Source organism: Rhinoderma darwinii, chromosome 1, assembly GCF_050947455.1.
Source record: "Rhinoderma darwinii isolate aRhiDar2 chromosome 1, aRhiDar2.hap1, whole genome shotgun sequence".
Lineage (NCBI taxonomy): Eukaryota > Metazoa > Chordata > Amphibia > Anura > Rhinodermatidae > Rhinoderma > Rhinoderma darwinii.
Genome location: NC_134687.1, coordinates 523,204,434 through 523,229,477, shown reverse-complemented (window position 1 = coordinate 523,229,477; position 25,044 = coordinate 523,204,434). Strand labels below are relative to the sequence as shown.

The window sequence follows — 25,044 nt, the reverse complement described above, 5'->3', positions numbered from 1 at the left end:
CGGTGATAAATGGAAACCATTAGGCTTCATGCCCACTTCAGTCTTTTTCTTCAGGGTGCTAGCCGTTTTTCTGACGGCTGGCAACCTGACCCATTCATGCACCCTGACCCATTAATTTCAATGGGGCCATGCACACTTCAGTTTTTTTTGACGGTCCCGTTGCTCCGTTCCGACAAAAGTTGAGCATGTCCTACTTTGGTACAAGATTCCGTGACCGTGAGGCCCATGCAAGTCAATGGGGCCGTCAAAAAAACTGAGGGCACACGGAAGGCATCCGTGTGCCGTCCGTGTGTGACGGAGCCGTTGCTTAGCAACGGCCGGGCGGGCAGAAGTACATTAGAGATATTACACTAATTGGCAGCCACTTCTCTCTATCCAGCACTGATAGAGAGTAGAGGCTGCTGATAAAAATAATATAAAAAGCAGTTCATACGTACCCCGGTCGTTGTCTTGGTGACGAGTCCCTCTCCTTCCTCCAGTCCGACCTTCCTGTTTGACGCTGCAGTCCATGTGGCCACTGCAGCCTGTGATTGGCTGCAGAGGCCATGAAGCGTCATCCCTGGAAGCCGGCCTTCTGACGTCATCCAGTCTTGTGTGACCACCACTACAGCCTGTGATTGGCTGCAGCGGTGACGTGGGATGAAACGTCATCCCAGGAGGCCGGACAGGAGGAAAAGGCAGGGAGTTCTGGGTAAGTATGAACTGATTTTTTTATTTCGTTAAAATTGTATTTTGCGAGCGCCGAGCATGGTCATTCTTCAGTGCTAGTCACTGTCCAGGGTGCTAAAAGAGTTACCGCCAATCAGTGCAGCACATTAACTCTTTCAGCACCCTGTACAGTGACTAGCGCTGAACAACCCTGCTCTTTCAGCACCCTGGACAGTACCATGCTCGGCGCTCAGAAACTGAAAAACGGAGTGCACACGGAAACCACAGGGCCGCTAAAATGGGCACACGGATCCGTCAAAAACGTCTGCTAAAACGGTGAAGGAAGTGTGCACGAGGCCTTAGCGATGTTTCCGTCACAATTGATATCACTGGTGAATGAAACGGAAGTTGTGGTTTCAGTTTCACTTTCCGTTGCGGGTTTCACCCGACGGAAACCTCAGACGGAACCCCGGAACGGAAAGCAAACGGAGATGTGAACAGGCCCTTAGTCTGTCGGTCCTGAGGAGCAGGGGGAGCAAAGGTGCCAATCCTGGCCCAAATTCTTTTAGATATTTATCCAAACCCCTTTTCTTAATGACATCTGTTCCTTTATATAATTGCTTCTATAGCTAGCAGCACATTTTCTCTACTTTCTTGAATTTCAGGCTAATCTCTTCTGTAGACTCTACTCCTTCTGTTTATGAAGTTACATTGCACCGATAACTTCAGCTGTGTGACCAGGACATGGTCCGGTTGGGTTTCCAGCCTTTAGTTTGTTATATATCCTGTTAAGAAATCTTGATAAACGGTGAGAAGTTGAAACGTAAAGTATATCTAGTAAAGGCTCGGTTCACACCCCAATCATGGGTTCTGTTATCAATGGAAACATTACTAGTCTGACGGGTCCCACTTAACCCCTTCCCGCTCCTTGACGTACTATTACGTCATGGCAGCTGTATCGTTCGCGCTCCATGCCGTAATAGTACGTCTCGGGAGTAACGGCCGTTTCGGCCGTCCTCCCGACACATACAGGAGCTGTGACGCTGCTGTCTTGTTCAGCAGCTGTCACAGCTCCTACAGCGGGGACCGATCGCTGTGTCCCCGCTGATTAACCCCTTAAAAGCCGCGTTCTATAGAGATCGCGGCTTTTTAGGGGTTAAGCTGCCATCGCCGGCCTGCTACGCGATAGCGGCCGGCGATGGTGACTATGGCAACCGGACACCAAACAATGGCGTCCGGCTATGCCATAGACGGAAGCCTAGTGGGTCCTGACAACGTCAGGACCCACTATGCTTGCTGTCAGTGAGTAGCTGACAGTTCTAATACACTGCACTACGCATGTAGTGCAGTGTATTAGAATAGCGATCAGGGCCTCCTGCCCTCATGTCCCCTAGTGGGACAAAGTAATAAAGTAAAAAAAAAGTTAAAAAAAGATGTGTAAAAATAAGAAAATAAAAGTTTTAAAAGTAATAAAAGTAAAAGTCCCACTTTTTCCCTTATCAGGCGTTTATTATTAATAAAAATATATAAACAAACAAATAAACTATACATAATTGGTATCGCCGCGTCCGTAACGGCCTGAACTACAAAATTATTTTGTTATTTATCCCGCACGGTGAACGCCGTAAAAAAAAATATTAATAAACCGTACCACAATCACAATTGTTTGGTCACTTCACCTCCCAAAAAATGGAATAAAAAGAGATCAAAAAGTCGCATGTACCTAAAAATGGTACTGATGGAAAATACAGTTCGTTACGCAAAAAATAAGTCCTCGCACGGCTTTATTGATTGAAAGATAAAAACGTTATGGCTCTTAGAATAAGGTAACACAAAAAGTGAATGATTGTTTACAAAACGTATTTTATTGTGCAAACACCATAAGACATAAAAAAAAACTATAAACATCTGGTATCGCCGTGATCGTATCGCCCCGCAGAATAAAGTTAATATATCATTTATAGCGCACGGTGAACGCTGTAAAAAAAAAAGTATACAAAAACAATAGTAGAATTGCTGTTTATTAGTCACCACGCCACCTAAAAATGGAATAAAAACTGATCAAAAAGCCGCATGCACCCCATGAAAACTACAATGGATTCCTCAAGGGGTCTAGTTTCCAAATTGGGGTCACTTTTGGGGGGTTTCCAATGTTTTGGCACCACAAGACCTCTTCAAACCGGACATGGTGCCTAATAAAAAAGAGGGCTCAAAATCCGCTAGGTGCTCCTTTGCTTCGGAGGCCGGTGCTTCAGTCCATTACCGCCCGAGGGCAACATGTGGGATATTTCTCTAAACTGCAGAATCTGGGCAATAAGTATTGAGTTGCGTTTCTCTGATAAATCCTTTTGTGTTATAAAAAAAATGGTATAAAAAGAGTAAATTTCACCTCTACTTTGCTCTAAATTTCTGTGAAACACCTAAAGGGTTCATAAACTTTCTAAATGCTGTTGTGAATACTTTGAGGGGTCTAGTTTCTAAAATGGGGTGTTTGATAGGGGTTTCTAATATATGGGCCCCTCAAAGCAACTTCAGAAATGAACTGGAACCTAAAAAAATAAATAAATGAGGCAATACTTCGCTTCTTACATTATACTGATAATGAGCCGTGCCCACTCCGAGATGACCCCAGTTTTGACCGTTTGTATAAACGGAGACCCCTATTAGACCGTTCCAGTGCCCGGTTTTCCCAAGCATACACCCCCGAGAAGTGTTTTTCTATTGATGAGTCCCTGGTACATTTTAAAGGGAGGGTTCAATTCCGCCAGTACCTGCCGTGTAAGAGGGCAAGGTATGGCGTGAAGATGTATAAGCTGTGCGAGAGTGCATCAGGGTATACCTACAGGTTTAGGATATATGAAGGAAAGGCCACCCCCAAACCAGACTGCATCCTGGACTACAATAGGTACATGGGAGGGATGGACTTGTCAAATCAAGTCCTGAAGCCCTACAGCGCCATGCGGTGTAGTATAAGAAGCTGGCCGGGCACATCATACAGATGGCTTTGTACAATGCGTATGTGCTACGTCGATGTGCAGGCCAGAGGGGAACTTTCCTGGAATTTCAAGATCTAATCTTTAGGGACCAGGAGGGGGGGGCGCATCGTACCAGGGCAACACTTTCCAGGAGAAGGTCCCCAAACCGGTGGAAAGGGAAAGAGTCAAAAGAGGTGCAGAGTCTGCTATAAGAGGGGGATAAGGAAGAACACAATATACCAATGTGACACGTGTCCCGAAAAACCAGGGCTCTGTATAAAAGATTGTTTTAAAATGTATCATACATCCCTTGATTTTCAATTTACCCTGATGCACTCCGCACAGCTTACCCCCCTCATCTTTCCCTTCTGAGCCCTGCCGTATGCCCAGGCAGCTGATAACAGCCACATGTAGGGTATTGTCGTACCCAGGAGAACCCACATTACAATTTAAGGGGTGTATATCTCCGGTGGCGCATGCTGGGCACACTATATTGGACACTGAAATGGCATATACATATATAAAATTGCAAATCTCACACTGCACCATCTGCTGCGCATTATCTTTTACACAGTACCTGTGGGGTCAAAATGCTCACTACACCTCTAGATGAATGTCTTAAGGGGTGTAGTTTTTAAAATGGGGTCACTTCTCGGGGGTTTCAACTGTACTGGTACCTCAGGGGCTTCTGCACACATGACTTAGCACCAGAAAAGCTCCAGTAGGCCAAATGGTGGTCCTTTCCTTCTGAGCCCTCCCATGGGCCCAAAGGGCAGTTTATCACCACAAATGGGGTATTGCCGCACTAAGGACAAATTGGGCAACAAAATGGGGTATGTTGTTCCCTGTGAAAATAAGAAATTTTGATCAAAAATGACATCTTATTGGAAAAAATATCATTTTTTTCATTTCACAGCCCAATTCAAATAGGTGCTGTGAAAAAACTGTGCGGTCAAAATGATAACAAAAACCATAAATGAATTCCTTGAGGGGTGTAGTTTCCAAAATGGGGTCACTTCTGGTGGGTTTCCATTGCTTTGATACCTCTGGGGCTCTGCAAATGCAACATGGCACCCGAAAACCAATCCAGCAAAATCTGGACTCCAACAAACACATAGCGCTCCTTTCCGTCTGAGCCCTCCCATGGGCCCAAACGGCAGTTTATCACCACAAATGGGGTATTGCCGCACTAAGGACAAATTGGGCAACAAAATGGGGTATGTTGTTCCCTGTGAAAATAAGAAATTTTGATCAAAAATGACATCTTATTGGAAAAAATATAATTTTTTTCATTTCACAGCCCAATTCAAATAGGTGCTGTGAAAAACCTGTGCGGTCAAAATGATAACAAAAACCATAAATGAATTCCTTGAGGGGTGTAGTTTCCAAAATGGGGTCACTTCTGGTGGGTTTCCATTGCTTTGATACCTCTGGGGCTCTGCAAATGCGACAGGGCACCCGAAAACCAATCCAGCAAAATCTGGACTCCAACAAACACATAGCGCTCCTTCCCTTCTGAGGCCTCCCATGGGCCCAAACGGCAGTTTATCACCACAAATGGGGTATTGCCGCACTAAGGACAAATTGGGCAACAAAATGGGGTATGTTGTTCCCTGTGAAAATAAGAAATTTTGATCAAAAATGACATCTTATTGGAAAAAATATAATTTTTTTCATTTCACAGCCCAATTCAAATAGGTGCTGTGAAAAACCTGTGCGGTCAAAATGATAACAAAAACCATAAATGAATTCCTTGAGGGGTGTAGTTTCCAAAATGGGGTCACTTCTGGTGGGTTTCCATTGCTTTGATACCTCTGGGGCTCTGCAAATGCGACAGGGCACCCGAAAACCAATCCAGCAAAATCTGGACTCCAACAAACACATAGCGCTCCTTCCCTTCTGAGGCCTCCCATGGGCCCAAACGGCAGTTTATCACCACAAATGGGGTATTGCCGCACTAAGGACAAATTGGGCAACAAAATGGGGTATGTTGTTCCCTGTGAAAATAAGAAAATTTGATCAAAAATGACATTTTATTGGAAAAAATATCATTTTTTTCATTTCACAGCCCAATTCAAATAGGTGCTGTGAAAAAACTGTGCGGTCAAAATGATAACAAAAACCATAAATGAATTCCTTGAGGGGTGTAATTTCCAAAATGGGGTCACTTCTGGTGGGTTTCCATTGTTTTGATACCTCAACGCCTCTTCAAACCTGGCATGCTGCCTAAAATATATTCTAATAAAAAAGAGGCCTCAAAATGCACTAGGTGCTTCTTTGCTTCTAGGGCTTGTGTTTTAGTCCACGAGCGCAGTAGGGCCACATGTGGGACATTTCTAAAAACTGCAGAATCTGGACAATACATATTTAGTAGTGTTTCTCTGGTAAAACCTTCTCTGTTACTAAAAAAAAATTGAATAAAATTGAAATTCAGCAGAAAAAATGAAATTTGCAAATTTAATTTCCACTTTGCTTTAATTCCTGTGAAATGCCTGAAGGGTTAAAAAACGTTCTATATGCTGTTTTGAATACTTTGAGGGGTCTAGTTTTTAAAATGGGGTGTTTTATGGGGGTTTCTAATACATAGGCCCCTCAAATCCACTTCAGAACTGAACTGGCACCTTCAAAAAAAGGCTTTTGAAATTTTCTTAAGAATATGAGAAATTGCTGGTAAAGTTCTAAGCCTTGTAACGTCCAAGAAAAATAAAAGAATGTTCAAAAAACGATGCCAATCTAAAGTAGACATATGGGAAATGTGAACTAGTAACTATTTTGGGTGGTATAACCGTCTGTTTTTCAAGCAGATGCATTTAAATTCTGAAAAATGCTATTTTTTGTAAATTTTCTCTAAATTTTGCAATTTTTCACAAATAAAGACTGAATATATCGACCAAATTTTACCACGAACATGAAGCCCAAAGTGTCACGAGAAAACAATCTCAGAATCGCTTGGATAGGTTTAAGCATTCCGACGTTATTACCACATAAAGTGAAATATGTCAGATTTGAAAAATGGGCTCTGAGCCTTAAGGCCCAAACTAGGCTGCGTCCTTAAGGGGTTAATAGGGTCTGAGAGGTTTCCATTGGGTTCTGTTGTTTTTGCCTGCAGGAAAAGTGTTGTAGACTACAGTGATCATGCCGTTTAACACCCTAACGGAATATAACATGGCAACATATTTTGGTTTTTTTCCTCACTGTCTTCTCTATTAGGACGTTTTACTGCATAGCGCTGTAGGGATTAATGAGAGACGCTGCAGCTCATTTACAACACAGGAGAAGACAGGGAAGAAGCACTGCCTGTGGCTGCATTATGTACTGCGGGAGACCAAGATGCAGCGCTGTCTCTACTGACGTCCTTTTGTAGACAAAGGGATGTAGTGCTCCACATAGCAATGGCGCCGCTGTGTTACACTGAACCCTAAGCACGTAGATGTTGACCACCTACTGTACAACAGGGTCTGTTGTTTTGCATGAGAAAAATAGTAATGTTAAGATGGCAGTATTCTTCAGGTACATGTGGAAAGGCTGGATTACAATAGAGAGAAACTATTTTGTTAATTTTTTCCTTAAATTGTAAGTATCTTTTTTAATAACGCTTTTAGGATGGGTGTGTGCGGATGATAGATAGATAGATAGATAGATGTCACAGTGGGTGCTCCAAATCCCATGCCTATAGATAGTTATATGGTGAAATTCTGGCTGCCTGCAGCCACCACTAGTAGGCGCTTACAGCATATAATGTATATATTGAATTAATTAGTGAAACAATATGCAGTAACCTCCTTAGCCCCTTTAGAATGTAGCAACCGTCTATGGTGCCCTGTCAGACAAACCAAGATTTGACCATTATATAGATATATTTAGAGGTTAATCCTCGCAAAATTCTGAAGCGATTTAGTCTGAAGTATAAGAACAAATTACGTTCAAAGGTGGACGTTCACTTTATGCTTTGTTAACAATATTACCAACACCGCTTCATTGAAAGAAATGGATGAAAATGTTATTGTTATTTAATGAGACTCTGTCACTAGTTTTAGTAATGCCCTATCTCCTAGCTAATCTATTAGGTCCTGTCACACTGATAATGCTAGAGAAAACGGTGTCCCAAAAAGTTTATTATTTTAAAAGTTATGAGCTTTTTTCTAAATATGTAAATGAGCCTTTTTTAGACAAGTGGGAGGTAACCGCAGCGATTCTCCTGAGGTGACGCTACGTCACAGCCTCTGACCTGTCCTATCAGCATGAAGCTACTTCACACCATATGAGAGACATTCTAGAGGGAAGGGGGATCACTTCAAACAGCCATGTCTCAGGCTGTGGACCACCTATTTGGCTACTAGAGCCGCATTAGCATAATTAGAAAAATGCTCATAACTTTGCAAATAATAAACGTTTTTTTTAAAAATCAAATCACACTGTGGTTATCAGCAGCAAATCGCATATTAGATTATTTAGGGAATTAATAAACTGGTGACGGAGCCTCTTTAAAGAGCACCTTTCACCAAAAAAAGCTATTGATTTTATTTGAATAATCACTAGCCCACAAAAAATGCATATTTTTCTAAAGATTACTCATTAAAACAAAATAAACAAAAAAATACTGCGTACCATTATGTAAATGACCTGACTCCCTGCACGTGTCCGAACTTCCGGATCTTGCGATACTGGCATGCCCTGCACTTTCCCACAAGCCATTACGGCACCATACGCTGTCAGAACTCGAGATCTTGTTAGCTATCGTCAGATCTCGTAACTCTGACTAAAAGAATGTGGTCTACTGCAATAATGTTTGTTATTCTTGTATATATATTATATGTTAACTGCAATGTTAATGCAGTAGGTGGCGCTCTTTTAGTCATAGGCGCAAAATCTTGCGTTAACTAGTGGTATCTTGCATTCTAACAGTGTATTGTGCCGTGGTGGGTTGTTGTAAGGTGTAGGTCATGCCGGGATCACACAACCTAAAAGTTAAGACTTCTGTAGGGAGTCGAGTCATTAATGCAGTGGGTTATTTTAATATTGTTTGGGGGCTATTGATTTTTTTTAAATAAAACGGGTTCTGGTGATTGGTATTCTTTCAACGTCCGCTTTCCTTTTGTTTTAATGTTTTTGTTTTTATATGCGTTGTCTTCCAGTTCTTTGAAGTAATTTCAACCAGCGAGAAACCTTTGTCAGAACAAGATTGGTACCATGGTGCAATACCAAGAGTTGAAGCACAAGAACTGTTGAAGCAACAAGGAGACTTCTTGGTGCGAGAGAGCCATGGGAAACCTGGTGAATATGTCCTTTCTGTGTTTTCAGATACACAGCGGAGGCATTTTATCATTCAATTTGCCGATGTACGTCTGTGAGATACTTTATTATTATTTATGAATGTTCACCGTACAAGTTCCACAATATACATGTGTGTGAATATTGGTATGTACATGCATACGTTTTTTTTCCTTAACGCATTCTCTGCCTCCGATGTCTTCGATATGGATTATTTACAGGTGGAGCTCAGATTTAAGGAGGTTTTCTGAAATGATTAACCTTTTTCTCTCCAGGAAATTAAGTCCGCCCTGATAAGGGCCTTATAAGGTTCCATTCTGTCAAACATTGACCCCTTAACGCACCAGTACGTCCTGTATTGCAGTGCTTAATGGCACCGAGACGTACTGGTGCGTCCTAGCTAACAACTTTCACCCTATCAAAGGACAAGGTGACAGAACTGTGCCATCAACTGTTTGACAGTTGATCGGCACCGTAAGATGGCAGGGGACAAATCACAGCGGTCCCCTGCTTGCAATCGCTGTGATTGGTCAGTCACATCATACTGACCAATCACAGCTCCTTGACAACAGAACTGGGCTGTAAACATTATTACAGCGTCTGATCTCCTCTTCACTTAAAGTGAAAGTGAGGAGATTGGACATGTAACGTTGTGCCCAGTAAAAGACCAGCTGCCACATACCCCAATTAACTCCTCCACTGCTGCCCAGTACCCCAAATCTCCCTTTCCTGCTTCCATTAGATTATGTGAGCTTTTTTTTTAAATAAATAAGTAATAGAGAGAGAGAGGGACAGAATAGAGAGATAGATAGATTAGATAGGGAAATTTTAGGGAAAATATACAGGATTAGATTATTAGGGATTTGTTAGGTATAATTATAAAGGTAGATAGGGATAGCTGGCTAGGAATAGTTAGGGACGTTTTATGAAAAAGAGAATATAAAAAATAAAAATTAAAAATTTGTATGTTTTTTCGGAAAAAATGTTGTTCTTAATTCCAATATATTCAGCAAAAATTATGTTGGGTCAAAATGCTCACTATACCCCTAGATAAATTCCTTAAGGGGTATAGTTTCCAAAATGTCCCTTCAGGACTTTGCAAAGGCAACATGGCACCCGAAAACCATTCCAGCAAAATCTACGCTCCTTCCCTTCTGAACCCTGCCGTGGGTCCAAAGTTTATTACCACATATAGGGTATTGCCGTAATCGGGCGAAATGTTGGTGTGCTTGATCTTCTTTATTCTTTGTAAAATGTAACATTTATATGTTTTTTTTTTCAGAAAAAATTTTGGTTTTCATTATCTAAGACTAATTCCAATAAATTCAGAAAAAAGACTGTGAGGTCAAAATGCTAACTGTACCCCTAGATAAATTCCACGAGGGGGTGTAGTTTTCAAAATGGGGTCACTTTTAGGGGGTTTCCACTGTTTTGGCACCACAAGACCTCTTCAAACCTGACATGGTGCCTAAAATATATTGTAATAAAAAGGAGTCCCCCAAATCCACTAGGTGTTCTTTTGCTTCTTAGGCCTGTGTTACAGTCCATTAGCACACTAGGGCCACATGTGGGATATTTCTAAAAACTCCAGAATCTGGGAAATATTGAGTTGCGTTTCTGGAAATTTTCTTGAATTATAAGAAATTGCTGTTTAAATTAAGCCTTGTAACGTCCTAATAAAATAAAGGGACATTCAAAAAATTATGCATTCCAAAGTTATTACCACATAAAGTAATACATGTCAGATTTTAAAAAAATAGGCTGTGTCTACAAGGCCAAAATAGGCCATTCCTTAACCTCTTGACGCATTATCATATACATGTATTATCAAGTACAGGCTGAGCGCCCTCCATACCCTGCGGGTGTCAGCTGTGTTGTACAGCTGACAGGCCAGACTAACAGCCGGGAACAGCGATCACACTGTCCCTGGCCGTTTAACCCCTCAAATGCTGTGGTCAATCAAGACTGCGACATCTGAAGCGTTGAAAAGAGGGGGGCGGCCCCCACCAACGGCTCATCGGCGCCCCCACACTGCGATAGGGGGGCTCCGGTAGTTGTCATGGCAGCCCGGGGGCCTAATGAAGGCCCCAAGGTCTGCCTTTTGACTGCCTCTATTAAGCCAAGTCTCTGGCACGGCTTAACAGAAGCCTGTGAAAATGACGATTTACTGCAATACATTAGTATTGCAGTATATTGTTCCACTGATCTAACGATCACTGACTCAAGTCCCCTAGGGGGACTAATAAATGGTGTCAAAAAAAGTTTAATAAAGTTATTAGTAGTGTAAAAAAAAATACGGTATTAAAAGTTCAAAAAATCTTCCCATTTTTCGTCCAAAGTAATGTAAAAAAGAAACAAAATTGGTATCGCTGCGTCCGTAAAAGTCTGAACTATTACATTATACCATTATTTAACTCGCACAGTCAATACAGTAAAAAAAATAATAATAATTCAACTGCCAAAATCGTGTTTTTTTTGGTTAATTTACCTCGCAAAAAAAATATAAGTGATCAAAACGTTGTACTTCCTAATAAAAGCTACAGTTTGTCCCGCAAAAAATAAGCCCTCACACCGCTCAATCCACGGAAAAAAAAAAAGGTATGGCAAAAACGTTAAAAAAAAAAAAAAAAAAAAAGTTATAATTTATATAAATTTGGTATCACCGTAATCATATTGAGCCGCAGAATAAAGTTACGTTGATGTTTTTACCGTACGGGGAAAGCTGTAAAAACGGAAACCAAAAAAACAATGTAGGAATCGCAGTTTTTCCCAATTTCAACCCGCAAATAATTTTTTCCGTTTCCCAGTACATTATATGGTACTTTAAATGGTGCCATTAGAAACTACAACTCCTCCCGCAAACGATAAACCCTCACATAAAAAGTTATGGCTCTTGGAATGCGGGGAGTTAAAACTGGCTGTTCCTTAAGGGCATAGGGGGTTAATAAACCTTGCCAAGTAGGGGTATTGCTTGATTGTGTTTATTGTTCCATGATTAAATAGTTAATTTAAATCATAGATCATGCAAAATATTTTTTCATTTAAATCATTTAAAAAAAAACAACAATTATTCTCCTGTGTGTGGATATTGCTATTACATACTTGTTATGGCGCCCCCTGATGCCATTTGAATTCCCTTTCAGATCCATCTCACGTGTCCAGAACTGGTGCACCAAATTTATGCTTGCACGTTTGGGTGCTGCTTAAAAAATAAATGTTTTACATTGAAACAATAGGCAATTGACATTAGGTTATAAGGGGGACAGCTCAATCTCTGAAATTTCTGTCAACAGCTTAGAGCAAGATGGCTGCCCCCATAATTCTGTAAAAAGTATTTTTGTGTATATATTTTTATTTTAAATGAGTAAAAAAATCCATTTACTTTTAAAGCAGATTTGTCAGGTCTATAATTCTACCCAATGCTACATAAAAATAGAAAATTATGTACCGCAAGCTCAACATCTTCCTCTTTATCTTATGCAACATTCATATAGGGTAGAATACGAGTCCAGACAAAACAATTTTATTGGGCTCGTCAATCAGCCCATATTAGCGAGCTGGTCTGTCATGGATTACTCAAGTCTTTAACTGAAAGCCAAGTTGACATTAAGTAAGAGCTCTAGTGGGAGCCCAACTTTCCATGTCTGCATTTCCCACCTGACTGTATACCACTCTACACTACTTTTATATATACTGTACTTACTTTTTGAACTGCTGCCTTGTCTGTGCTTTAAAAAAGCCTCCATCTTGATTCTTAGATTTCCTCAGCTTTCTCTTCCTCCTTGCTTTGCTAAGAAACCAAAAGTATACAGACCGGGAGGCTGCACTATATTCTTCTACATTATACCTGTGTGACAGGAACCTGTCTAAGTATCAGTGGTAGCTGATGATAGACGATTCTGTCCCCCCTGTGCAAAACTAGTGCGGTACAGGAAATGCTGAAGCCTGTGATGGGTGACACATAGATCTCCATAGACTCAAGTAGAGAAAGCGTGTCACTGAGCCTGATTCACACTGCTGCTAAGCAACCATCCCAGTCTGATATATAGAGATAGAAGCAGCAGGTGAGAAACTGACACATGGAATACCATAAGGGTACACATGGGAAAGTTTAGTTTTGGCTGGAGTGTCCTTTTAATCTTCAGGCAAGGAGGCTTGGCAGTTCCCAAACCATATTATTTCATAATGCGTGTGGACTAGAGGGGCAAGGGTAATGTGAGTTTCTCATGGAATCCTCATTTTGGGATATAAATATACTTAAAGGGGTTGTTCCATTTAGTCAACTACGGTCACTATGTCCTATTAAGGGTGAGCTCATTAGTCAAAGTGAAGAGTTGCTTCAAAGAGCGGCTCCTGCACTAACGAACTTAATGCGACGGTGCGTTATATGGTCACCCATTAAGTAGAATGGGGGGCAAGTAATATTACTGTGTTATTCTTACTACAGAGTCTTTATGTTCTTTGAATCCCAGAGACTATACCCCTTCCCCATTTCCTGGTGTATTACTTTCAAAATGTCCTTCTGTACCAGTTTGACAGCAGAGTCTGGTACTATACCAAGGTATTATTATTGGGGTTTTTTGTGTGCTTGAGAAAAGTAAATTCATAAATTTAATGGGGTCTGCCATTTTTTTATTTATTTATTTATTTGTTTTTTTTACTTGTTTTGCATCGATCTTATGACCAGAGGCATTGTTGCATTTGTGTCTGTAGAAAAGAGCTGATGCCTGCAAAGTAATAATAAAAAAATTGATACCGCAAGTAATAAGTCGCTTTAAATTAGAATTTGATTAAAAAAAATAAAAATATCCTTGAGAAATGTCTAGCACTTTGTTTTCGTCAATGAGAAGAATTCTACCACTGAGTTTTAATGGTGATGACGACCATGGGTATATAAAATGTCAACATCTTCCTTTCAGGTGTGCATGCAGAGATTTACATTACTTTAGCAGTCTATAGAGGCTAAGTATAGATGTTCTCATACCGCAGGATTATGGATTTTGCACTATTCATATGTAATGCCATGCTGTGGTGTACACTCCATGTATTCTAATGAGCAATGTCGTCTTGTGGCTTATTCCTGAGCTAGAGACATTACCGCACTGTTACAGAGAAGTCTGTCAATCACTCTGTAGGACGGGGTAAGGTTTCTAGCAGGTACAAGCTGGACTTGCTTATTAGCACACAGGAATTCGTTAAATTGCAGCTTTATAACAGTATCCTATATCGTACAGAAATAAAAATGATACTGTGTTACCAAGCTTTCCCTCATGTACTGCATGCTGCTTGCAGATAGGCCAGCATTTTCTACAGGATAGGGTTCTTGTTAACCCCTGAGTGACCCGCCTATTTTAGGCCTTAATAACCAAGCTATTGTTTAAGTTTTTTCCATTATTGCATTCAAAGAGCTATAACTTTTTTTTATCTTTGCATCAACATAGCTGTATAAAGACTTGTCTTTTGCGGGACAAGTAGTTTTTAGTAGCACCATTTTGGGGTACATATAATTTATTGATTAACTTTTATTAACTGTTTTAGGGGGGGGGGGATAGAAAAAAAAATCCATACATTTTGCCACTATTTTTTGTGTCCTAAATTTACACCGTTTACCGTATGGTATAAATAACATAATAACTTTATTCAGCGGGTCGTTATGATTGCGACGATACCAAATTTATGTCGTTTTCTTTGTTTTATTACTTTTACACAGTAAAAAAGCTATTTTTTCAAAATTACGTGTCGCCATATGTTTTATTTATTTTTTATTAAAGTGTAGCTAAACGTTTGACAAACTATTGCCATGTCATAGTGACATGTCAGAACTTTGGATTGGTGGGGGGCCGATCACTAAGACCCCCACCAATCGCTAGAACAAAGCAGATGAAGCGCTCATGTGAGCGCTCAGCCCCTTCTTGTCTGTTCAGCTTTTTCCAGAAAGCCGATGTATCGGAGTACGGGCTCATAGACTTTGTATTGGGTCCGTACACCGATATATTTATTTCCGGAAAAAGCCGAATAGACACGAAGCGGCTGAGCGCTCACACGAGCACTTCAGCTTCTTCGTTCTAGCAATTGGTGGGGGTCTCAGTGCTCAGACCCCCACTAATCCAAACTTCTGACATGTCACTATGACATGTCAAAAGTTTGTCAAACGTTTACCTACACTTTAACTTTATCAAACTTTTTTTTTTACTTATTTTTTTTTTTAGTCCCACTGGTGGACTTCTCTACGCTTTTATAATACACTGCAATACTTCTAAGAGGAATTCACTAGTGGAAGAATCAGGGTCCTTTGTTAGACTGCCATACAATACATCGGCACACCGCAATCCCATTGCGGGTGTACTGGTGGAGTGAGAGAGTGAGCCTCCTCTCTCTAAAACCACTCAGATGTGGCGGTCGCTATTTACCGCTGCATCTGAGGGGTTAAACAGGCAGGATCGATGTTGATTTATCCTGCCCACTCGAGCAGGTCTGCTCCCAGCGCTCAGCTACCCCCTCAGGTATGCTTCAGATTAAAGCCCGTTCGTGACCACCGTGAAAAGGCTTATTGGCGGTTTTTACTTTCCTTAAAAGTTAGACTATTAAAAATAACACACTAAAGAGTTGAGGAATACTTTGTGTTAAATATTAGGTTGGCCTTTAGAATAAAAAAATAAAATAAATGTACAGTGAAAACTCTTTTGAGGCGCCCACCCAAAATACAACTTTTTTTAATCTAAATCTGTCCAAAGTTCTCATTCACATCTGCGTTGGAGGCCTCCTTTGCAGATCTGGCCAAAAATTCCGGTCATGCAACGGAATTGCCACTTCCAGTATTTCCGTTGTTCTGCTCCTCTGACGGAGCAGAATAACGATAAGTCGAACGCAGCTGTGAACCCAGCTTTATTTGGCGAGGCACCTGAAGTCCTTACCGCGTGTGCTGCCCTTAATGACTGCTTTTACTGAATGAAGTAGAAGGTAGCCCTATATTGTCACAGAGCAGAATTTGGGTGCCACTATTTGGGGCAAAACATAATGTTTTAGTTTTGCCCATAACATTTCTTTAAGTCTTCAATTATTATATTACTGACAATATTCTACAGTTTTCATTCAGTTTGTTTCTGAATGTTGAAATTCAATACAAATGATTTTAATCAAAACTCGGGAAGCATCATTTCACCACAAACATTTTCACTGCATTTTTTAACCCCTTCCCGCCGCAGCCCTTTTTCAGAGTTTCATTTTCGTGTTTTCCTCCCCACCTTCCAAAAGCCATAACGTCTTTATTTTTCCGTCGATATAGTACTATGAGGGCTTGATTTTTGCGGGACGAGTTTTAGTTTTTCGTAGCACCATTTATTTTGCCATATAATGTACTAGGAAACGGGAAAAAAAATATTTGTGGGGTAGAAAATTAAAAAAATTACGGAATTCACTGTTCAATTAAAACAACATGTTAACATATAGTTTTTTCTATATTTTACTACTTTTACACGTAAAAACCTAAGTGTAAAAAAGAAAATTTATTTTGTCGCCAAATTCCGAGAGCCGTAACTTTTTTATTTTTCCATCCATTAAGTGTAATGAGGGCTTATTTTTTGCGTTATAAGCTGTAGTTTTTAATAATACCATTTTGGTGTACATGCGACGGTTTGATCACTTTTTATTTCATTTTTTGTGGGAGATTAGGTGACCAAAAAATAGAGATGAGCTGTTAAAGGGGGTCGCCCCCCTCTTTCTAACGATTTAAATGCTGCTGTCGCTATTGACCGTAGCATTTAACGAGTTAAACTAGCAGGATCGAGCCGCTCATTGCTCTGAAGTGTCGGCTGTAACAAACAGCCGAAACCGGCATCGTATGGAGCGGGTTCACTCCGTGAATAATGTGTGATAGTTTTTTTTCTGGGACTGTACATCTCAAATGGCAATATGTTACAGGGCACAACAGGGCCCCGAAGGAGAAATACTAGAAGTACAACCATTGTTAGATAGGAGTTTTAAGCATACGTATGTTAAAATAGTTTTTCTCCTATTGTTAAATTGTAATCTTGTTTTTTTTGTTTTTTTTCTCCCTTTAAACAGAATTTATATAGGTTTGAAGGAACCGGCTTTCCAACAATCCCACAGCTTATAGAACATCATTATACTACAAAGCAAGTTATAACTAAGAAATCTGGAGTGGTTCTGTTGAATCCTGTTGTTAAGGTATGAATATATTTCCCTATGTAGTGTCATAAACCTTGACTTATCAAAACTGATTCACAGAAAGAAAAGGGGAGCAGTTGCCGATATGAATTAATCCGATTCCAGATCCCCTTGTTTGTAGAGGAATTTAAAGCAGCAATTTAATTGGTTGATTTTGACAAAGTCTACAGTTTGTCCCTTTGCGCTAGTTTTGATAAATCTTTCACTTTGAATGCTCGTAGATTAAAATGCACCAAAACAGAGGCGTAATGTGCAAAGAGAAATACAAGAAGTGATGTGCACCATATTTATGAAATTTAGGCACTGCTTATAATCCCGATTAATGACATGTATGCTCTGCTCTTTCTGGGCCACCTATTCATTGCAGCCAGTGCAGCTGGTCGTCCACTTTGCATCTGTAAACGGTGGTCACGGGACCCCCAATCTTCAGACAGGTTTGGGTCCCAGAGCTGGGGCCCACATCTAACAGTCATTTATGGTATATTCTGTGGATGTGCCATAAATGCTTCATATAGGAAAACACCTTTAAAGTGTAACTAAACGTTCAACAAACTCCTGACATGTCATAATGACATGTCACAAGTTTTGATTGGTTGGTGTCCGAGCACTGAGACTTCCACTAAAACGAAGTAGCAGAAGGGCTCGTGTGAGCGTTCAGCCACTTCGTTTCTATTCGGCATTTTCCGTAAATCAATGTAGCGGTGTACGGACTCAATAGAAAGTCTATGAGCCCGTACTCCGCTACATCGGCTTTCCAGAAAAAGCCGAACCGAAACTAAGCGGCTGACCGCTCAAACGAGCACTTCTGCCACTTCGTTTTAGCGATCGGTGGGGGTCTCAGTGCTCGGACCCCCACCAATCAAAACACCTGACGTGTTACTATGGCATGTCTGAAGTTTGAACGTTTAGTTTCCCTTTAACCCCTTAACAAAATCCAACGTACTACTACGTTGTTGTCGTTTGGTACTTTACGCAACAGAACATACTGGTACGTTGTGTTGCTGATGCGGGCTAGTGTTTCCTAGCTGATCGGAACCCTGCAATTCAATCGCGGGGTTCTGATGATTGCTCTGGCAAACGAGAGGCCTAACAATGGCCTCCTGTCTACCAAGTTTGGAAGCCTGCTAGGTCCCGCCTGGATGTGGGGCCTAAAAGGCTTCCGGACGCAAAAGGAAGATGGTGCAGGCTCAGAAGCTGAGCCTGCAACATCAGCCGCGGGTGTCAGCTCTATGTTACAGCTGACACCGTGCTGTAACGGCAGGGAACGGAGCTAGCTCTGATCCCTGCGATTAACCCCTTAGATGCCGCGATTGGTAGCGATGTTATTGGTTTGTAGCGATTAGCATTGAAACATTGTGATCGTGAGGATGCTGATCATTATTTACATTTAGTGGAATTTCACAGCATAATTCCACTAAATTCAAAAAATAAAAAAAAACGGTGGGGTCAAAATGCTCACAATACCCCTCGATAAATTCCTTTGAGGGGTGTAGTTTACCAAATAGTGTCACTTCAGGGTGGTTTCTACTGATTTGGTCCCGCAGGAGCTTTGCAAATGTAACATGGCGCCTGAAAACCATTCCAGCAAAACTTGAGCTCCAAAAGCCAAATGGTGTTTCTTCCCTTCTGAACCCTACCGTGGGTCCAAACCGCAGTTTATTACCACATATGGAGTATTGCCTTAATCGGAAGAAATTGCTTTTCAAATGTTAGGGTACTTTTTCTCCTTTATGCCTAAATATTGAAGATTTCTACATTTTATTGGAAAAAATGTGGATTTTAATTTTTACATCTTAATTCCACTACATTCGGCAAAAAAAAAATTGTGGGGTTAAAATGCTCACTTTACCCCTTGATAAATTTCTTGAGGGGTGTAGTTTGCCAAATGGTGTCTTTTCGGTGGGGGTTTCCACTGTTTTGGCACCACGAAACCTCTTTAAACCAGACATGGTGCCTAAAATATATTCTAATAAAAAAAAGGCCCCAAAATCCTCTAGGTCCTTTTTTGCTTCTGAGGCCTGTGTTTCAGTACATTAGCACACTAGGGCCACATGTGGGATAGTTTTAAAAACTGAAGAATCTTGGCAATAAATATGGAGTCGTGTTTCTCTGGTAAAACTTTCTGCGTTACAGAAAAAAATGGATTAAATCAGATTTTCTGAAAAAAAAACTTGTAAATTTCACCTCCACTTTGCTTTAATTCCTGTGAAACACCAAAAGGGTTAAGAAACTTTCTAAATGCGGTTTTGAATACTTTGAGGGGTGCAGTTTTTAAAATGGGGTGATTTATAGGGGGTTTCTAATATATAAGGCCCTCGAAGCCACTTCAGAACTGAACTGGTCCCTGAAAAAATCCACTAGGTGCTCCTTTGCTTCTGAGGCCTGTGTTTCAGTCCATTAGCACACTAGGGCCACATGTGGGATATTTCTAAAAACTGCAGAATCTGGGCAATAAGTATTGAGTTGCATTTCTTGGGTAAAACTTTGTGTTACAGAATTTTCTTTATTACAAATGAATTTTGGAAAAAAAAAAAAAATGACATTTGTAAATTTCACCCCTATTTTTCTTTAATTCCTGTGAAACACCAAAAGGGTTAAGAAACTTTCTAAATGCGGTTTTGAATACTTTGAGGGGTGCAGTTTTTAAAATGGGGTGTTTTATAGGGACTTTCTAATCTATAAGGCCCTCAAAGCCACTTCAGAACTGAACTGGTCCCTGAAAAAATAGCCTTTTGAAATTTTCTTGAAAATGTGAGAAATTGCTGCTCAAGTTCTAAGCCTTTTAATGTCCTGGAAAAAGAAAAGAATGTTCAAAAAACAATGCCAACATAAAGTAGACATATGGGATATGTGAACTAGTAACTATTTTGTGTGGTATTACTATCTGTTTTACAAGTACATACATTTAGAAAAATGATAATTTCTGAAAATTTTCTGTAAAGTTTGGTATTTTTCACAAATAAACACAGAATGTATTTACCAAATTTTTACCAAGTTATTATCACATAAAGTGACACGTGTCAGATTTTAAAAAAAATGGCCTGGTCCATTAGGCGAAAACAGGCTGTTTCCTTAAAGGGGTTATATGGGGGCCAATAATTGCATTGCAATAATATAATTATGTGAAACGAAGTAACTTGCTAATATGCTTTAATTTTAAAATTCTGTACTAAATGGTGCAGTTCAAACCTCGTGGATTGTTCCCGGAAGTGCTGGGGCTTATCTAAAAATGACGCTACGACACGGCCCCACGCGACTGAGGGCTTGCTTCATGTGCTGTTTGTAAACCTGACCGCAATGGGCTGTCAGATTGCCTATTGCTTGAGTCCCGAGCAGAGCGTCAGCTAGCGCTTTGCTCGGGACTCTAGCCCTGCTCCCGATGTCCATATTTGGTCAATTCAGGGGTCTCCTATCGCTGGATTTCCCGAGAAGAGCATAAGCTGATGCTCTGGCGGGGAACTACAGCCAACGTCACTGTCCCGCTGATGCTCTGCTCTGGGACTACAGTACTGCTGCTGACGTCACTGTCCATATATGGACAGTGATGTCGGCAGCAGTACTGGAGTCCCTTAGCAGAGCATCAGCTGATGCTCTGCCTGGGGACTCCAGCATTTCTGCCCATGTCACTGTCCATATATGGACAATGACGTCGGCAGCAGTACTGGAGTCCCTTAGCAGAGCATCAGCTGATACTCTGCCTGTTGACTCCAGCCCTGCTCCCAACGTCACTGTCCATATATGGTCAGTGACTTCAGGGGTTTTCTATCACTGCAGTTCCCAAGCAGAGCATCAGCTGATGCTTTGCTCAGGGACTGCAGTACTGCTGCCGACGTCATTGTCCATATATGGACAGTGACGTGGGCATCAGCTTATGTTCTGCTCGGGAATTCCAGCGATAGGAAACCCCTGACTTGACCAAATATGGACGCCGGGAGCAGTGCTGGAGTCCCGAGCAAAGTGCTAGCTGATGCTCTGCTCGGGGCTCAAGCAATAGGCAATGTGACAGCCCCTTGTGGTCATGTTCACGAACAGCATATGAAGCAAGCCCTCAGTCTCATGGGGACGTGTTGTAGTGTCATCATTATTAGAAAAGCTCCAGCACTTCCGGGAACAATTCACGAGGTTTGAACTGCACCATTTAGTACAGAATTTTACATTAAAGTATATTAGTAAGTTACTTCGTTTCACATAAATATATTATTGCTATACAATTTTTGGTCCCGGATAACCCCCTTATGAAGTTAATAATTTTAACTGATGTCAGGTTTATGCACCATAAGCTTTTGAAATATGACTATTATTTCCATGTTTCTTAGTCCTAAAAGTGCATCATTTCCATGACACATTTCTAATTTTCTCCCCTTTTAAAAACTAAGTTTTAACTTAGCTTGGCCAAAATAATTCTAAAACTTTTTCAATAAAGAACATCCTGGTATTGTAGTTACATTTTTTTTATTTTAAATCAAAATTGAATAGATCTAGAATTCACTGTTTTATTTCAATTTCTTGTTTGTTTTCCCTAGATTATATTTAATTTCTTACTGATTCAAATCTATAGGGATATAGAATGTTTTCAGGTAGCGATGTTGCTATATTTGATTCATGAATTATATCTGCATGTGTTAATAGACAATGCAGATTATGATATTTATTCCTAGTGCTATTGCACTTACATTGCCACTGACAACTCAGTAACTTGGTTATTGAACGAGGTATATACTCAAGGTATGTCTATTATTTCTCTGGTCCGGATGTTGTTATGATGTCTAGTTTTTTACTTTTTTTTATGTTTTTTATATAGATATATGTTTTTTTGGGTTTATTGATAGTTTTTGTTTCTTATTTTATTATTTTACTTTATTATTTTTATTTATTATTTTGTTATAATTCTACTATTATCCGGACTTGAGTTGAACCTGTATAGGCTCTATTATCAACGGGGGTAGTTACCCCGTTGGTATATTTGTTTTTACCTTGTCCGTGCAGTCAGGACACGTTCCCTGTATACTGCATCCAGACTTTGAAGCTGAACACCTGTGTTTTCACAACAGTCCTAGATGGCTGTTCTAATACGTGCTCTAAATAGCTGTGCTATATTTGTGTGTTATCAAATGTACATTTGCTGGTTCAGCTGTAAGCTAGTAAGCCCTAATAAGGGCTGATACCTCGTACCAGTCACTATGTTGCATGCCCTACGAGTTTCATTACTATCAATAATATCTGCCGTAATTCTTCAGGGGCCTGCAGATTTAGATTTTCTAAAGCGTACATTGCATAAGAGACATCATATCATGTCTAACGTGGGACCAGTTTGCTAGCCGCGGTTGGCGGCAGAACGCTCCAAGCTATAAGGTGGAGTGTCCATCCCTCTTGTAATGTATCAGCCTATCGTGAGGCTCGGCACATTTAGCAAGCCTCTCCCACAGACAGGGGGCTCGTCAGTAGTGGCCAATCCTGAAGGTCGGCTAACTGGCTTCCCCAGTGTAGAATTAATGGGGATGATTGGCCTGATGAGTAGCACTGTGAACAGTGCAAAGGTCCTTCCCATTCCCTCCACGTCAGGGCTATGGGAGGGGCCATAGGGAGACTCACTGCCGTACTGTATCCAATGTACCGTGCTTACACTGTAGGCATTTCTGTACATATCCGACAGGGTGCGTATGTGAAGTTAAAATTAATAGTGTGAGCAGGTTCTTTTGTTTGAAAGGAGAACAAATGCATGTTAGTCACGTAAATCTAACTTATTTGCGGCATGTTAAAAAGGACGTTCCTATTGTATCTAGGAGGAGACCTTCCTATTGAGCCTTAGAGGGGAGATCACGGATATATCTGTATTATCCTTTTGTTGGAATTTTACTTACCTGCACAAGAGCATTTTCTTACCCTTTAAAGAAATTGCTAATTCCACAATTTGTAGCTTTCACATTTGCCCTGACATTTATTTTTAATATCAGTTGCAGGAGATCACAGTTTGTGAAGAATTATGTAAAGGACAGGTTGAAAGTAATTGCCAGCCTGTACAAGGAGCCAAAGTGAAGTAACCCTTTAATGACCAGCCTATTTTAAACATTAATGACCAAGCTATTTTTTTTTCGTTTTTCCATCGTCGTATTCCAAGAGCTATAACTTTTTTATTTTTGTGTCGACCTAGCTGTATAAGGTCTTGTTTTTTGCGGGACAAGTTGTGTTTTTCAATAGAACCGCTTTGGGGTACATATAATTTATTGATTAACTGTTTTTTGGGGGGTAATAGAAAAACAAACGCAATTTTGCCACACTTTTTTGCGTCCTAAATTTACGCCGTTTACCATGTAGTCTAAATAACACAATAACTTTATTTAGCGGGTTGTTACGATTGCAACGATACCTAATTTATATGGATTTTGTATGTTTTACTACTTTTACACAGTAAAAACTAATTTTTTTCAAAATTATTTGTTTTTGTGTCTCCATATTTGAAGAACCATGACTTTTTTTTATTTTTCCGCCGTTGCAGCTGTATGAGGGCTTTTTTTTTTTTTTTTGCGGGACGACTTGTAGTTTTTATTGGTACAATTTTGGAGTACATGCGACTTTTTGATCACTTTTTATCAAATTTTTTTTAAAGCAGGATTCATAGAAAACAGCAATTTTTGCATTTGTTTTTTATTTTTACTTTTTACGGCGTTCACCGAGCGGGTTAAATAATGTAATAACTTTATAGTTGGGGTCGTTACAGACGCGGTGATACCAAATATGTTTAACTTTTTTACTTAATAATAAAGCAGTTTGTAACGGGAAAAAGTGGATTTTTAATTATTAGTTTTTTATTAACTTAATTAAACTTTTTTTTCACTATGCGATTGTCCGATCACTATTATAATACACTGCAATACTTCTGGATTGCAGAGTATTACAGCCTGTCCGTGTAAAACGGACAGGCATCTGCTAGGCCATGCCTCTGGCATGTCCTAGCAGGCATTAACTAGGGCAGACCTGGGGGCCTTTATTAGGCCCCCCGGCTGCCATAGAAGACACCGAAAACCTGTGATCACATGCAAGGGTGCCAGTGGGGTGAGAGAGGGAGCTCCCTCCCTCTCTCCAAAACCACCCAGATGCGGCGATCGCTATCGATCTCAACCGTTAGAGCAGGGAGATTTAACGGCTCCCTGCTCTGTTTATTTATTCCGATGCAGCACAGTAAAAAGGCTACTGCATCGGAATAAAAACAGTTAGTGGCCGCCTTAAAAACGCTATGGGGCGGTCACTAACGGTTTAAAGGGCCACATTGTTATTATTTAAACTGTGCTTTTCATTGCCAGAATCTACAGAATGAAAGATATCCTTTATATCCGACAGAATTTTAACTTCGTAATACTGCTATATAGCAGATGCAGAAGCAGCTTTGCTTTTTAATGATGATTACGTTTTATTTTTATAGCAGAAAATATTACAATGTACATTACTTTTGTGTCCTCCAACAATTTACATTCTGACTTTTGGTAACTAGTACCTTATTTACCAATTAGCATTTATATTTTTCAGTTTTTTTAACTTGTAACCTTTATTAGTGCTTATTTTACAAAGAAAGAAAAAGCGTCCCTGGTTGTTAAGACGGCATAGCGCACGTCTCTTAGAATGGACTAAGTAAAAAGAAGGGCAGTTCTTGAATTCAGACATATTATTGAACCACCGGCAGATCTGGTTCAGGTGATACTTCAGTATTGAATATGATTGGATAACACAGGAAAACGTGTAAAGAGATGTTCAACCAAGACTTTAAAGGGTAGTGACATGTCAGACGTTTTGATTGGTGGGGGTCCGAGCACGGAGACCCCCACTAATCGCTAAAATGAAGCGTCCGAAGCGCTCGTGTGAGCGCTCAGCCGCTTTGTTTCTGTTCTCGGAAATGGAAGTGGTTTCTGTTTGTCTCTAGAACAGCGGGGACCGTGCATTCACGTTACTGGCTTTTTTTTAAATCGGA

The 25,044-nt window shown here is 40.4% G+C and overlaps 1 protein-coding gene across 2 annotated transcripts in view; it reads left to right on the top strand.

The window, feature by feature from the left end:
* The window catches only part of FER (FER tyrosine kinase), a 391,744-nt gene that overhangs the window by 187,711 nt on the left and 178,989 nt on the right, over window positions 1-25,044 (top strand). For both annotated transcript variants that reach the window (XM_075836781.1, XM_075836789.1), the window contains exons 13-14: window positions 8,759-8,962; window positions 16,959-17,081. In XM_075836781.1, coding sequence (XP_075692896.1) covers window positions 8,759-8,962; window positions 16,959-17,081 — 327 coding nt within the window. The remainder of the gene's footprint in view (window positions 1-8,758; window positions 8,963-16,958; window positions 17,082-25,044) is intronic.